Raw genomic sequence first — 16,675 nt, 5'->3', positions numbered from 1 at the left:
CTTAAGACAATTAAGCTTGTGACTGAATTCCCTCTGGAAATGACCAGGAACTAATGAATAAGGCATTTCATATAGCACATTGTGGAATTATGATAACCAAATACTATGGTCTTTCTTAACCGTAGAGCCATGACCCTAAGTGACGTAGATAATGTCTTCTTGACGTGGCCTTACATTAAAATTCAAATGTCATATATAAGTACTTGTGGGTGAAAAAAAGATTTAAGCCATGCTATATACAATGTACTATTTACTTGTGGCTAAACCTTAATCATTTGTCATGGTAGGTTTGATTGTGAACATGATCCTTCAACTTGGAAAGTTTGGGTTTTGAGGTTTAAATGGCAACACATTGAGGTAGGCTGAACTGGTACGTCCATTTATATGTAGTTTTAGCACACTAGAACATAGTTCTAAAATGATGTGGCTTTGTCATAAATTTAATTGGGTAGTTGCAGCTTTCATTGTTTTGGAATGCATTCTTCCCTGGAGTAGTGATGTGGGATTTTATCCCTGTCAACTGCTTTATCCATGCATTGAAATCTTGATTTCATTTCATTTTTGAAGTATCGTAAACATATAAGGAGCTTTTTTGAGTGAAGAAGAGTGGGAGTAAACCCATAGCTCCTTTCTTGACCCAGCTAATTGCTGATGGGTGCAGCAAATGACTTACTGAGAAAAATAGTGCAGGGAAATATTATGGGAAAAAACACAGGGCTGAAAGTAAACATAGAACAGTACAGCACAGGAACAGATTGTTCAGTCCACAGTGTCCACACCAAGCATGATGCCATGTTAAACTAATCTCTGCCGACACATGATTCATGTCTCTCCGTTCATATCCATTTGCCTGTCCAAAAGCATCTTAAATGCCACATGAAACTGCAGATGCTGGAATCTTGAATAAAAACTATGGCTATGATTCAGCAGGTCAGCAGCACCTGGAAAGGGAATGGACAGACAATGTTATATGTCCAGACGCTTCTTCAGACTGATGGAGTGCGGGGAGAAATTGGTTGGGGGTGTGGCAAAGCCTGGCAAGTGCGAGGCGGATACTGGCGAGGGGATGGGTGTGATTGATGTGTGGAGACGGTGACAACGGCTGGAAAGGAAACAAAACAGTGTCGGATAAGGAAAGAAAAGTGAAATGTAAAGATGGAGGGAGGAACATAGCTGGAAAAGAGGGATAAAGGGGAAATAGGGGACTCCGAGATGGGAGGGATGGAGGATGCATAAGGAGGAGGGGGGACGAACAGGTGGAGCAATGGGAGAAGTGTGTGTGCGCATCAGAGTGGTGGGGGGGGGGGGGGGGGGAGAGCAGGGGTGAAGTGAAGGGGTGTGTAGGGAGTATTATTTGAAATTGGGGATTTCAGTGTTCATACCATGGGTTGTAAGTTACTTAAGTGCGATACGAGTTGCTTTAATAAACACAATTCTCCCTCTCCTTTTATTGGTGGGGCCCTCACCCCTGTTTCCCCCAGTTTTCTTCTTGCTTCCCCTCCCCTCAGGTCCTCTGCTTCCTCTCCCCATCAGCCTCCACATCCAACACCTCATTCTCTGACATTTCTGCCACCTTCATCGTGATTCCACCAGTCACATCCTCATGTCCCCATCCCTCTCTGCTCTCTCAGCAACTCTTTGATTCATTCATCTCTTCCCACCCAACCTGATGCCTTCCCAGGCACTTTCCCCTGCGACCGCTAGAGATGTAACACCTGTCCTTGCACCTTCTCTCCCACTTCCATCCAAGAACTCCAACAGAGACTGTGAGTGAGTCAGAGATTCCCTTGGATCTCTTCCAACTTCATCTATTGTACTCAGTGTTCCCAATGTAGCATCCCCTACATCAATCAGACCAAGCATAGGCTTAGCGGCAATTTCACCAAACACTTGCGGGCCCTCTGCCTCCTGGATCTCCTGATTGCCAAACATTTTGACTTCCTTTTCGATTTCCATATCGACCTTTGTCTATCATTTGCCAACCTGTGCCCCACTCCACCTTTCTTTTCCAGCTTTTTCCCACCATCAGTCTGAATAAGGGTCTCCAAAATGCTGTTCCCTCTTCAGATTCTGCCCGACCCACTGAGTTCCTCCAGCACTTTGTTTTCTGCTCAATGGCTGCAAGTGAATTAAATTTTCTTTTATTTAGGTGATTGCTCTAATTAAGCATTTCATGGAACAATCTGCACAACTGAGTAATTCTTGGGGTCGTCCACATCCAATGCTTTAGTCAGATTGAAATGTTAATTCAATAACATGAGGCTGCAACATAATCATCAGTGTTATTTATTAGAAGAGAACAAATTGTTATGAATTATTTTTGTAAATCTTAAATTGGATGAGGCCTTCGGTAGTACAATTTTGATGCAATACAAATCTTTAAGTTTGTGAACATTAGTTATCAGGTAAAGGACACCATAGAGCCTAAAATTTGTGCAACTTATACCGGCTGGGTAAATAAAATGCAAAAGATGAATTTCCTAATCAGCGTTGTCCAGAAACGTCTCCTGATAGATTATGTTCCAACATTTAATCGTCTGACCAGGACGTGCCTTTTTACATTTTGTCAATAGGAATATTTCCAAGTTAAACCTGGGTACATACTTTTATAAATCAAATTTATGGGACAAAATCAATTTTAAAGTTGTTTTCTAGCCCAAGTGCTATCCCGTCATTTTTATTTTTACAGGATTATTGTCTGAGCATGTCTAAAGGTTTTGTGCTGTACTACATTTTGTTGGATGTATCTTGTTAAGTAATTATTATTTTTGTAGTGATATGAAACAGCTCGATAATTAGTTAAGAAATGTGTTTTATGTATTGTGTGTAGTTGTGGTGTCTTATCTGTGTGTTGGGGCTATGTTTTAGGTTTTTAGAGGTTTGCCCCATTATCCCTTTCAATCTTCATGACTTGTCTTGTGCAGACCCTTCAGGTACTCTAGAGAGAAAAGCAAGGAGGATTAGTGTGACTTCAAAGTTAAAGAAGGACTCCTCTGATTCCCGGGCTGCTCCAGCAGAGGGTGGGTACTTGCGTGAATGTCACCTAATATCAGATTGGAGTAGATATTCAATTCAGAAGGCAAAACAACCAGTCCAAAATGGTTTTTAATAGGCTCTTATACAATTTCTTGACTTTATCATGATATTTTAATAATCTTTACAGACTTTGAATATTGTTGGCATCGTTTATTGACAATTCTAATTCTTCACCCATTTTCTTGTATTTTATATTTACAAAAGGTAGTTTGGTCTGCTGGACACAGCATAATTCAGTTTTATTAATATGCGTTTTGAGTAATGTTCGCGCCGAATGTGAGTCAATTTGTTGGATGCAATGTCTCTCGTCAACAGTATCATGTTAATTATTGATTAACCTTTTTTAACAGTCATTCTTTTATCGAGAATTCTTTAATCAAAAAGTTACACAATTGTGAATTTAGTTCATATTTTAAACTTTACAATTAAAGCTGAGTCATACAACAGTCCTGGTATGCACATTTGTAATAATTGTGACAGAGGTTTTGATTTGCCCAGTGCAGCATTTGAGGTTTAATTTCTCCAGGTCCCTTGGCGTTTAAAAGAAGGTGGTATTTAACTCTTTCAATTTACAGGACCAATTGTCAGCAAAATCTTTCATGTGATATATAACTGAGTGAATCAAGTGATTCTTATCCTATTTTGATTTAACATTTGGTGTGGGAGGAAGAATCAACTTGAAATAATCAAATAGAGATGGATAAATTCTTGATTAATACAGGTGTAACGGGTTATGGGGAGAAGGCAGGAGAATGTGGTTAGAAGGGAGAGATAGATCAGCCATGATTGAATGATGTAGTAGACGATGGGCCGAATGGCCTAATTCTGCTCTTATCACTTATGACCTTATGAGATTTATTCAAGTTGCTTTACCATGATTGGATGCAAAAATTAACACCTGTACATTTTTCAGTACTACAGTATTTTAAATATTCGGTACAGGAAAGATGGAATTCAAAACAGTTTTTAAAAGGCAAAGTACCCTTTGTATTTTAAATGAAGCATATTTTAATTAAGAGCAAACTAGTAACTTTGAACATTATGAGTCCCTGCAGAATATTTAATTGCTCGTGGTTAGAGATGAAATGGTAGCAGTCTCAAAGAGAGGGACCTAAATTTGGATATTTATTTTCACTCTTTCCCCACTTCCAAATATTCACATATATTTCTCCTTTTAGAAAGTGTAACATTATAAACAGAGCTCTCCCCTGCAGATTTTATATATTCTTCCACATGGGCACATTAATCAACACATGTTTTGAATAGTGCCAAATGAAAATTTAGATAAACAATCGATATTTATGAATAATGGTCTCAATTGAGATAATAATTTTGACTGGCAGATTATGTTGCATGGTATGAGATGTGACTGTTCAACTACAGTGCTTTATTATTCTTGACAACATTTTAGTTTTCAGTGTAATTGCCTTATTCTTTTCAGTTAACATTACTTTTGCATCTATTGTCTCCAGTTCATTTGCTTTTTCTCCTGGTTTTCCAGGGCTCCATATTTAGACCTCTCTCATCCAAATGTAATTCCTAGTGTCCATCAGCATCGGATAAAAATTCAGACCTATGTTGACTAGGTCAATTACCTTTTCTCCTTTTTCTGAACTTCTGTGTTTAAGTCAACAGGCAAACCTTGGAGATGTCATGAATTTCTTTACTTTCTTTATGGTGCCCTGAAATGGGGCTACTATATAAACACTGTTGTAATTTCTACATGGTGAAACTAAAATGTATAAAAATCTGATAATGTGCACTTTAACCACATTACAAATTAACTCTATTAATTGTAATTATTGTAACATTCTATTACAAATCTCAAATTGTGGAGTACAGGCAAATAAATATATGATGGGTCTTTGTCCCAAACATTGTGGAGGGCACTGTACTTGGTGATATAAGGGATGTTGATAAAAAAATGTGGACACTGGTAACTTTGCAGTGAATAGGTACAGCAGTTTATGTAAGATGACTTTTTTATTGAGCACACACTGTAATCATGTAGCCTGGGTGGTGGTCATAAAGAAGAAAGACGGGCTGTTTACTGTAACTTTTGCGTTCCTTTAAGGATGTACCACAAATAAATTTATGATCTCTGATGGCTATGTGGCAGATAATTTGCACATAATATTCTCCCAGAAGTTGATAGTAACTAAAACCAAAAGAAATGCTTGAATAGAAACATCACTTAATGCCAGTGCTAAACTCATTAATTTGGAAGAGCTAACATTTTATGATATGGGGTAAATTAGTTTCACATGGACCGATTACAATGTCAACGTGACTGTCAGTTAAAGTAATTGTTTATTTTCTTTTGCCAGTTCCCAGGGATCACGGTGACTTATTTCCACTCTAGTTTTGTGGATTCTCAGATGGCCAGTGAAGTCAAAATAGAACTGCAGTCTTGCACAGATAGGGCAGGTGGTGGCTGGTGTAGTGGTCAGCTCCTTCAGCAGAGTATCTTTGTGCTCCTATCGTGTGGCCTTAAATTTCCCAATACCGCAGTGGCGCAGCTAGTAGACACCGATGTTCGATCCTGACTTTGAGAACTGTCTGTGTGGAGTTTGCACGTTCGCTCTGTCACTGCATGGTTTCCACCCATCCCAAAGATGTAGAGTGTATAGGTTAATTGGCCGCTGTAAAATTGTTCATAGTGCGTAGGACATAAAAGGAAAAAGTGGGATAACATAGAACCAGCGTGAACGGGCGACTGATGGTTGTTCTGGACTCAGTGGGCCGAAAGCCTGTTGACATGCTGTATCTCTAAACAAAACTAAATTCTAACGGAATCAGGGGAGAAAGCAGGAACAGGGTACTGGTTTTGGAAGATCAGCCATGATCATATTGAATGGCGGTGCTGGCTCGAAGGGGCGAATGGCATACTCCTGCACCTATTTTCTATGTTTCTATCCCGAATATCCTTTTCATTTGAGAACATGAGCAACACAGCAATGATTGTGATTGTGGAGGAACTGAAAAAGGGTCTCGACCCAAAACATCACCCATTCCTTCTCTCCAGAGATGCTGCCTGTCCCACTGAGTTGCTCCAGCATTTTGTGTCTATATCAAAATGATAAATCTAGTTAGTTAAGAGAAAGTTTTGAACTATAATTAATAATCCTGTGAATTAAGAAGTGATTAGATTAAACAAAATGCTACTACTGGGATTTGAAACCTATTGTGTAGAATACACATTAAACAGCAATCATTCAGAAGCAAAAGAAGGAAGTATGAAGTGAAATGAATGCTGGAAATGCTGAGTAAATAAGTGAATTGATGGTGAGGAAAAAACACCTCTTAAGGCCAATTATATTTCAGAAATAATTGAGAGAGATACCAAGAAATTTCAGCTGCAGACATATACATGAGAATACCTATGGTAGTGCAGAATGTAGGAGTCCTTGGATGGTGCAAGGTGAAAGAGCATAGAAATGGGACTAGTAAAGAATTTGAATAATGACTTAGTTGAAAGAGTACTTGCATTATCCTTTGATTGTTGTGAGCGACAAATGTACCGTAATGTCCTTTCCAAGTGCTGATCTTCCACCTCTTGTTCTTGTTTTTAGATGATTTTTCTTTGAAATTCACTGTTTATATCATATATTCTGCCATTTGCCAGTTATTACCATCTATGTTACTTTCCACATAGGAAGGCCAATGAAACATTCAACAAGGCTTGCAATAAACAAATGTTAAATTTACAGACTGTATACAGGGGAAGAGACTTGTATTTGTGGTTACTGAAATTATGGAAAATGGATGAGCGGGTAGCATGAAAGGTAACTCCGAAAACTGCTTGATGTTTCTGGGAGAGATGGCAGGGCTTGAAAGTAGAAGCTTAGGAAAGGGAGAAGTTGGAACTGCAGACCCAATCTACTCTAGTGGAGGTGAGTCTGCAGATGAGACAAATCTTCTTATCGTAAGTACTGTTGTGGAATGTGAATGGCAACATCAAAACAAACTCATTCTGTCTAGATGATTACGTCTCTGTATTGTCTTTAGATGTCATTGATGCTGTCAGGTTTGACTCAATTGATGTCAAAACCAGTTGTGGTTGTCTCACTCTAGACCTGTAGGTGGGTTGATGGCTCTAGGTCGATACTGTTGCTAATTGCTATCTAGGATTTGGATGTGTAAGTCAGATATCATGGAAGGCCACTGTAAATAAATAATGATTCACTCATTATTAACCATATGATTGGGGAATAACATTGGGTTGCAGGGGATCATTGCTTGAAGATTCGATCATGGACTGACCTGAGGAATTATTAAATTGAGACTGTACCTACTGGCTCCCGCGAACTCAGGCATGTTTCTTTGTCCTAGATAGCGTAATGTTTTACTTTGCAACATGCAGCCTTGACATCAGATGTAACATGCTTTGTTTCTTTTTGTGGATTTGTGCAGTTGCAAGCTGTGACCATACTGAAACTGAGATACACACAAAATGCTGGAGTAACTCAGTGGGACAGGCAGGCTCAGTTAGAAATTGGCAAGTATGATGTTGTGGGAATTACAGAGACATGACTGCAAGAGGGCCAGGGTTGGGAACTGAATATTCAAGAGTATACCTCCTATTGAAAAAACGAACAGGTGGGCAGAGGGGGTGGGGTAGCTCTGTTGGTGTGGAATGAAATTCAGTCGCTTGTAAGGGGTGACATTGAAACAGGAGGTGTGGAGTCAGTATGGATAGAACTAAGGAATTGTAAGGATAAAAAGACCCTAATGGGACTTATCTACAGTAGCCTAGATATAGGATGCAAGTTGAATCAGGAGTTTAAATTGTCATTGGTAAAGGTAATGCTACGGTTGTTATGGGAGATTTTCAACATGCAAGTAGACTGGGGAAAATCAGGTTGGTACTGGACCCCAAGAAAGGGACTTTGTAGAGTGCCTCCGTGATGGATTTTTAGAGCAATTTGTATTGGAGCCTACCAGGGAGAAGGCAATTCTGGATTTAGTGTTATGTAATGAACCGGATTTTATAAAGGAACTTGAGGTTAAGGAGCCATTAGGAGGTAGTGACCATTATATGGTCAGGTTTAATCTACAATTGGCGAGGGAGAAGGGTAAATCAGAGGTGTCAGTGTTACAGTTGAATAAAGGGGACTATGGAGCCATGAGGGAGGAGCTGGCCAAAGGTGACTGCAAAGATACCCTAGCAAGGATGACAGTGGAACAACAATGGCAGGTATTTCTGGGAATAATACAGAAGGTGCAGGATCAGTTCATTCCAAAAAGGAAGAAAGATTCCAAGGGGATTAAGGGGCGACCGTGGCTGACAAGGGACGTCAGGGACAGTATAAAAATAAAAGAGAAGAAGTACAACGTAGCAAAGATGAGCGGGAAGCAAGAGGATTGGGTAATGTTTAAAGAGCAACTGAAGATAACTAAAAAGGCAATACGGGGAGAAAAGATGAGATACGAAAGTAAGCTAGCCAAGAATATAAAGAAGGATAGTAAAAGCTTCTTTAGGTATGTGAAGAGGAAAAAATTAGTTCGGGCCAAAGTTTGAAGACTGAAAAAGGTGAATTTATTATGGGGAACAAAGAAATGGCAGATGAGTTGAACATGTTCTTTGCATCTGTCTTCACTAAGAAGGACACAAACAATCTTCCTGATGTACTAGTGCCCAAAGGATCTGGGGTGAAGGAAATGCACATTAGGTAGGAAATGGTGTTGGGTAGACCGATGGGACTGAAGGCTGATAAATTCCCAGGACCTGATGGTCTGCATCCCAGGGTACTTCAGGAAGTGGCTCTAGAAATTTTGGGCACATTGGTGATAATTTTCCTATGTTCTATAGATTCAGGATCAGTTCCTGTAATTTGGAGGGTAGCTAATGTTATCCCACTTTTTAAGAAAACAGGGAATTATAGACCAGTTTGCCTGACATCGGTGGTGGTGAAAATGCTGGAGTCAATCATAAAAGATGAAATAGGGGCACATTTGGATAGCAGTAACAGGATCGGTCCGAGAGCATGGATTTACGAAGGGGAAATCATGCATAACTAATCTTTTCGGGTCGAAACCCTTCTTCAGACTCAAAACCCTTCTTCAGACCGAGTCTGAAGGAGGGTCTCGACCCGCAATTTCACCCATTCCTTTTATCCAATGATACTGCCTGTCCCACTGAGTTACTGCAGCATTTTGTGTTTATCCAGAGATGCTGCCTATCCCACTGAGTTACTCCAGCATTTTTTTGTGTCTATCTTCGGTTTAAACCAGCATCTACAGTTCCTGAAACTGAGATATTCAGGCAAGTTACATAGAAATATAGAAAATGGGTACAGGAGCCTTCAAGTCAGCAACGCCATTCAATATGATCATGGCTGATTATCCAAAATCAGTACACCGTTCCTGTTTTCTCCCCATATCCCTTGATTCCGTTAGCCCTAAGAGCTATATCTAACTTTCTTTTGTAAACCAGTGAATTGGCCTCCACTGCCTTCTTTGGCAGAGAATTCCACAGATTCACAACTCTGGGTGAAAACGTTTTTCCTCATCTCAGTCCTAGATGGCCTACCCCTTATTCTTAGGGAGTGTGGTTAGTTAGTGGTTAAAAGGTGTTGCTTGGTGCTAGCAGATCATCCTGTCGTTTGCTGATTGCGAAGAAATTGTAATGTAAGCTTTGGTTGGGTTAAATGTGTCTTGGCTTTATTTGTAACCATTACACTCTGGAATAACCTCCCTTAGAAAAATACACAGGTCTTTATCATGGCAGTTCATTTGTTGCCAAGGCTCAAACTAAATCATCAGAACGTTGAATTAATGTACTTAAACATTGTAAGTTCAAAGATGTCATGTATTTGTGGAGCCTTGTTGTTTACTTTCATGTCTCTGTGTGCTTTATATGCCAATGACCTTTATTTTATAAATAAAGTTTTTAACGTAGAAGTAACCTTTTCTATTATATAATCATAAGGCATGGAAAGAGGCCCCTCAGCCGAACTTGCCCACATCGACCAACATGTCCCATCTGCACTAGTCCCACCTGCCTGCATTTGGCACGTATCCCTGTAAACCTATCGTATCCATGTACCTGTCCAAATGTTTCTTAAATCTTGCAATAGTACTTGCCTCATCTACCTCCTCCAGCAGTTTGTTCCATCCGCCAACCAACAAACTGGCATTGAATGAATTAATAAGTTTATTTGCCTTGGTGCTCTGCCCAAAAGTGTCAACATGACATACAGTGACAGTTAGGAATGACACAAGAATACCAGAGCAAAAGGAGGCTACAGATTTTTGGTTATTGAGTAGAGCTACTACTTGTGGAAAAAAGCTGTTTTTATGTCTGGCTGTGGCAGCTTTTACAGTCCGGAGTCACCTTCCAGAAGGAAGTGATTCAAAGAGTTTGTGGCCAGTGTGAGAGGGGTCAGAGATGATCTTACCCGCATGCTTCCTGGCCTTTGCAGTGTACAGTTTGTCAATGGAGGGAACGTTGCAGCCAATAACCTTCTCAGCTGATCGGACGATTTGCTGCAGCCTCCGAATGTTGTGCTTGGTGGCTGAGCCAAACCAGACCATGATGGAGAAGGTGAGGACAGACTCTACGATGGCCGTATAGAATTGGACCATCATTGCCTGTGGCAGATTGTGCTTCCTCAGCTGCTGCAGGAAGTACATCCTCTGTTGTGCCTTTTTGGCTGTGGAGTCGATGGTGGCCCCCCATTTAAGGTCCTTGGAGATGATGGTTCCCAAGAATATAATTGGGGTTATAATATATGGTTATGGATATTATATAACTATTACTAATTATAATTGTCTATTAACTATTGATATATAGGTAATATATTAATCATATATTAATTATTTATTAATTAGTCTATAATTCACACTTTATAAAGGCGAATAAACCTGTATCTCATTATTTGATCATATAACCCGTGTCCAATAGATGATAGACCATCTTATGACTCCATTTTTATTTTTAACACGAAGAACAATTTGCAAAGCTCCGAATCACAAATATCTTATGCATGAGGTAGCCGGTACAAGTGCTATGCGACAAGTAGATGCGTTTCTCCTCTGAACATTTTGAAGCTGCAAGGAACATTTAATTCTCTTGCGTAGATGCACATTGTTGAAAACACGACAGCCTGTGCTAATTAGTTTGTATTTTATGTGTGGTTAAATAGCCTGTCTTTACGTCCTTGTAATGTTGCATGGCATTTATAAGTTCATTGTACATTATGTTTCTGCCTTTTATTTTAAATTAACCTTTTTTTTTGTTGCAGTTGTCATAATAGCACCTTTCCACACTGGGCCATTTACTGTTTCCCGTATTCTATAGCTGTAACTTGGAAAAATGCTGATATTGTCCAAGCAATGCATTTTAAACACATTTGTTCAGCAAACATCAAGCCAAACTCCAAAGATATTTAATGATTTTTCTATTGCAATTGTGTCGTCTTAGTGAGATGGATCGTTGTTGAGTTAGGGTCATGTCCACATGAAATAAATTGCCAAGTTTCTGGAAAGCCACTTCTAATTTGTGTTCCAATCCAAATTATGTATTGTACAGAAGTTTTTCTTTATGCTTTTCCAAAAATCTTCATGCCTGCTGGAAATGTCGGACCACTTTTTCTGTATTGCTTTGTTTAGTTTATAGATATAGCGCGGAAACAGGCCCTTCGGCCCACCGGGTTCGCGCCGACCAGCGATCCCGGCACATTAACACCATCCTACTACACCCACTAGGGACAATTTTTACATTTACCAAGCCAATTAACCTACAAATCTGCACATCTTTGGAGTGTGGGAGGAAACCGAAGATCTCGGAGAAAACGCACAAAGGGCACGGGGAGAACGTACAAACTCCGTATTGCTTTGCATTGGCGATTTTGCGTAAACAGAATATGCCAAGAGCTTTTGAAAATTCTAGTAATTAGAGTAATTGTGATTTAAATTGTTAAATTAGTATTAGGAAGTGGAGGAAATCTTCCTTACAAGTTGATCCCAGAGAATATTTTTTATTAAACATTAGTCAGCTACATGGAGAAAAGATCTAAATGAAGCTATGGATACCAGCATAATGTTCCTTGGTAAAAACATGCTTATTTGGAAACTGCACCCTTTGGTTGAATTTAAGGTGATAAAATAGTGATATAAAGCAAATGTTTATCTGGACCATCCCTTTCTTATTGATGCCAAAATAAATTTTGAGTTGGAAAACATTTTGCATTCTTTTGTATTGGAGATTGTACATTGCGTATTATCATTGCGATGTCTGAATGTAGCTCTACCTCTAGTTGCAGAAGCTGGTCCCGTCACGGCGCACAGTCGAAGGCCTCATCAGCGAGATGAGGATTATGAAGGTGCCCCCTGGAACTGCAACAGCTGCACCTTCTTGAACCACCCAGCACTGAATCGCTGTGAACAGTGTGAAATGCCAAGATACACCTGAACTGAAGTGGGCAAGCACTCGCCAGCACGCAGAATCCTGAAACTTTTTGGGGTCATGAAAGGAGACTGCAAATCTGCAAACCATCGGTCAGGCCTAAAGTGAAGAGGAATAGCTGAAATCTATTGCAACAGTGAGCTAAATTCACAATACCATCATGACCGTCTACATTAGCAGCGTAAATGTTAAACTTCAAGCAACATCCAGTCACAGATGTTTCTTTGCACGATGCATTTAAGCAAAAATATAAATGCCGTGAAGATGGTCCTTAGTGAAGCTGCGCATTGTTAACCCTTCTAAGCCTGTGATTACACGTCGGGATGCTGTTTTGTTACCCTTCCCACGTAGGGTGTCTATCCACAAGATGACTTGAGCTGTGTAATTAAAAGTCTCTCTGGGTTTAAAAAACCCATCAATTATGAAGGATACTTGTTGTTTTCATTTGGGGTGGATTGTCCCTATGCTGCATCTATTAAATGTTGGCATCTTAACTCAGTCTTGCAGGCAAAAGGGACTGCCGTGACACTACAGTAGGGTAAAAGACTTGAGTTACTTGTGATTGCTGCTTTCTTCAGGGTAATTGCAATCTTTACACAAATCAATTGTACATTAAATTTAAGACTGTCTCAGAGGACAGGTATGAGGTATTGCCTTAGGTATGTTTTAAATATACAGTCATAATCAATGATCCCTTTGCTTGTACTGTGTTCTTTGAGCTACATCATTGACACTGGTGAAAAAAGGAGTCTTTGCAGATCAGAACAGCGCTGCATGCTCGTAATAGGGAAATAATTTTATCTGTGGGCTCTGTCCTTGATTTTAAAAGTCACGTGTGCTTTTTTAACTCTTATTTTTCCACGACGCTTCCCTTAGGCCTTGCTCTGTAATTGTACAGCAAACCTATGCCAAAGGCAAGTATTCCACAACCTGCTCCAGACTCAAAGCCACCTGTTCTCGCCAAGATTTGTTCCGCAACCTAAGCAATTCCTGAGCTTCCACTCTGTAAAGAAATCACCTTGTTTACAGCACAGAAGATAATATTTTTGTGTCCCATCTTCCCCCGTATAGGTGCATTTAGTAATCAGTGGCTCTTTAAGAGTGAGTTTGCACATCACTAAGAAACCAGCCTGTACTAAAACTTGCTAAACGCAGCCTAAAAATAAATGGTCACACACTGCAAATATTAAAAAAAACTGTTGGAACTTTCATTCGTAAAAGAATGAAACTTGCTGGACCCGCAAATCGAAGTTCATTACGAACTAGCTGGTACTTTTATGCCTACGATGTTATACTGTATTATTAAAGGTGATGTTTAGTTCAGCTGCTTCAGGTTGCTTTAAATATAATAAAGTACTTGTTCGTTGTGAAATTGCAGATTTGTCGGGTCTGAACAGCTGAATGAGAATTAAGTTTGAGTGACTAGGATGTTCGTGTTCCTATACAAAAAAAGCACCTCCGTTCTCTACAGTTTAACGAGTGTACTGTATGATCTCGAAAAGTTTGAGCTGGAGACAAAATTGTGCAAAGGCAATAGGGGCATTGCATGTACGGTACATATATGAACATTCTGGTGGCTGCAGTATTTTACGAATAAAGTCACAAAGTGAAGAAACTATTTATCTGGTTTTACTTGACGAGGAATGAAAACATTAACGTTTTTGTTTTATTCATTTGAATCAAATCTGCTAAGATCAAAATCTCATTCGTACATTGTGTCAAGTGTATTTTGCTCAAATGCATGTTTGAAAAATAGTCTCTTTTTGTTGCTTTAAAAAACACACTAAATTGGTTTGAATTAATATTATTGCAGTTGCTCCACTTTGTTCCAAGAAGTGATTTTTTAAAAACATAACATTGTATATATTTACACTGGCGCAGGTTAGGCTAATAAGGGACATATTTTGGACATATCAGAAAATTATCCACGGTTTCCTTAATCATTGGATTGATTATTCCCCAAGTCTATCCCGAATTACTACAGTTTTAAGCATGGCTAAGAATCTTTGTGATGCAATTTGACAAATTGTTATGATTACACAACCAAGATTTTTCTGCAACATACTGGAGAGATTGCTTGAATTTGAGGAGAATTGACAATGAAAGCTTTCTTCCAAACAGTTATGTAGTTAACCCTTAAATTTATTCTGATAAACTTTGTGATTTCATGGGGGATCCAGGGTTGACCAATGCACCTGTCTGCAAAATGACAGCATGATGGAGGTCATTTTACAATCTTGTAAGAATTACACTAATGTGGAATTACCCAATCCATATGTCTGCCAACGTTTTGGAAATTTACCCCATAGTTTTTATCTCCTCATTAGAATAATTGCTATCTTTTGGAGAGGATTTTTATGCTTTTTGCTCTATTTTTGCATCACTTCCATCAGAACCTGAAGGCATGCGCTTGAAACATGGCATGAGTATTTTTAGGAAGTGGTCATTATGTTTATTGTTAATGCTTGCTGTTGGGAAAAAAAACCAACCTTTTGCTTTGCTTCTGGAATAATGTGTTTTTTTATATAGGGTTGCTGCTTTTTTTTCATGTTTTCAATGTGTTATTTTCATCCTGCTGAACCCCTGTCTCTATTATTTCCATAGGATTTGAAGAGGTAAGTTGGCTTTATTTACTCTGGATTTGCCTTGTTCCATATTGGGTCACGCCTGATCAATTTAAATCATCTGATTCTTGGTGCGCACTAGTGCTGCGTAATGTGTATCATCCCTCTGAAGGAGTTCCACTTGTCATCAACTCGCATCTTGATGGGGATGGAAGATGTTTGCAATCTTGAACTAATGAAGATGGACCAGTGAGCAGAGATCTGAATGAGTGGGAATATATATGGCTAAAGGAGGGAATATACATGGGATGGGTTTGAAAAGTATGTGAATTTGGACAAAGGTGGAAATATGGATGGGTGTAGGTGGAGGCGGTCCATTTGTAGGGAGAGGAGGAATGCATCCCTTTGCCCACATGACTGTGCTGTTTGGTCTCTTCTGCTCATGGGGAAGACTATTTGGTATTCATTTCAACTAACTGATGGATCCAATGGACACATTCTCCCGCTGCCAGCTTGCAGGAAACTAACTTGCTGGTATTCAATTGGCAACATCCCTCATTGTGCTTTAAAAGTATGAATCTGTCTTGAAAATGGATTGTTCTTTTGGACTCTGTGCTCTTTATTGCACCAACTTGCACGTGTTTTCTTGCCCACATGTATTTTGTAAGACAGAATTCCCTAGGATTTCCATGGAAGATGGCTAATAACAGAACCATTAATGTTTGGGGGTTTCATTTGCTGGGAACAACTTGTACTGCTCAGTTCTGGCTTGCATTTTGTGAGCTTTTGGGCAGCACGGTGGCGCAGTGGTACAGTGGTACTGCCTTGCAGCGCTGGAAAACATGAACTGAATCTGACGGAGAAAGCATTTGTTTTTCTAGTCCTGTCAAGTTAATTCACAGACAAAAGCCACCTGCTCTGGAACAGTCCATTTTTCCTGATATGCAAAGCAATTATTGTTTCAAATAAATAAAAATTTAATTGTGAAGTCAACTTGTTGCTCTAAATACAGTTTAGTGCCATAATAAGAAAACTATTATGTTACTGTACAAACATGTAAACTTGCACACTGGCAATATGGTGGAGTTATTGCAGCAGTCTACATATTCTGGGTATACTGGATGCGGTTGTTAGGAAAAAAGGTTTTCTAGGTAAGTACTTGTTCAGTGAATAAATTTGCATTTAGATTGTTTCGAACTCAGCGGGAACTCTACTGTGAACAGTATTATGGAAATTTATACAATGCCAATGTTAAGTTTCAAATGTGCCTAAGAAGGAATTGCAGATGCTGGTTTACACCAAGGATAGATACAAAATGCTGGAGCGGACCAGGCATCAACTCTTGAGAAAAGGAATAGATGACGTTTTAGTTTGCGACCCTTCATCTGTCGGGGATGGGGGAAACTAGAGGTATGGGAAGGTACAGAACAAAGCCGACTTTGATTTGATTTGAAATTAACATTTAGCAAATGTGCTGCAACTTTTGGCTTTGAAGAGAGCTTGTCATGGCCGTACAATATTTGCATTGTAAGACACACAAGGATATAGCCCAAAAGGAGTCCCCTTTCTTCCTTGTCAAACCGAACGAGCACTGTCGCCATCTCACTGTTATAGACAGTTAATGTTGAGCTTCATTGATGGAGAACTAGTCATGTTTGCATCCATC

At 39.4% G+C, this 16,675-nt stretch overlaps 1 protein-coding gene across 7 annotated transcripts in view; it reads left to right on the top strand.

The window, feature by feature from the left end:
• tab3 (TGF-beta activated kinase 1 (MAP3K7) binding protein 3) overlaps positions 1 to 15,309 on the top strand; it is a 111,636-nt gene extending 96,327 nt beyond the window's left edge. For 2 of the 7 annotated variants that reach the window (XM_033033185.1, XM_033033186.1), the window contains 2 exons: positions 2,925 to 3,020; positions 12,297 to 14,063. In XM_033033185.1, coding sequence (XP_032889076.1) covers positions 2,925 to 3,020; positions 12,297 to 12,451 — 251 coding nt within the window. In that variant the 3' untranslated portion in view covers positions 12,452 to 14,063. Of the gene's footprint in view, positions 1 to 287; positions 371 to 2,924; positions 3,021 to 12,296; positions 14,064 to 15,049 lie in introns of those variants that run through there. The other 5 variants (XM_033033189.1, XM_033033192.1, XM_033033193.1 and 2 more) reach the window with 5 other exon arrangements.
• The last annotated feature ends 1,366 nt before the right edge of the window (positions 15,310 to 16,675 follow it).

This window comes from Amblyraja radiata, chromosome 14, assembly GCF_010909765.2.
Source record: "Amblyraja radiata isolate CabotCenter1 chromosome 14, sAmbRad1.1.pri, whole genome shotgun sequence".
In the NCBI taxonomy this organism is placed as follows: Eukaryota; Metazoa; Chordata; class Chondrichthyes; order Rajiformes; family Rajidae; genus Amblyraja; species Amblyraja radiata.
The sequence above is the reverse complement of the archived record's forward strand: the minus strand, read 5'-3'. Positions and strand labels throughout refer to the sequence as shown.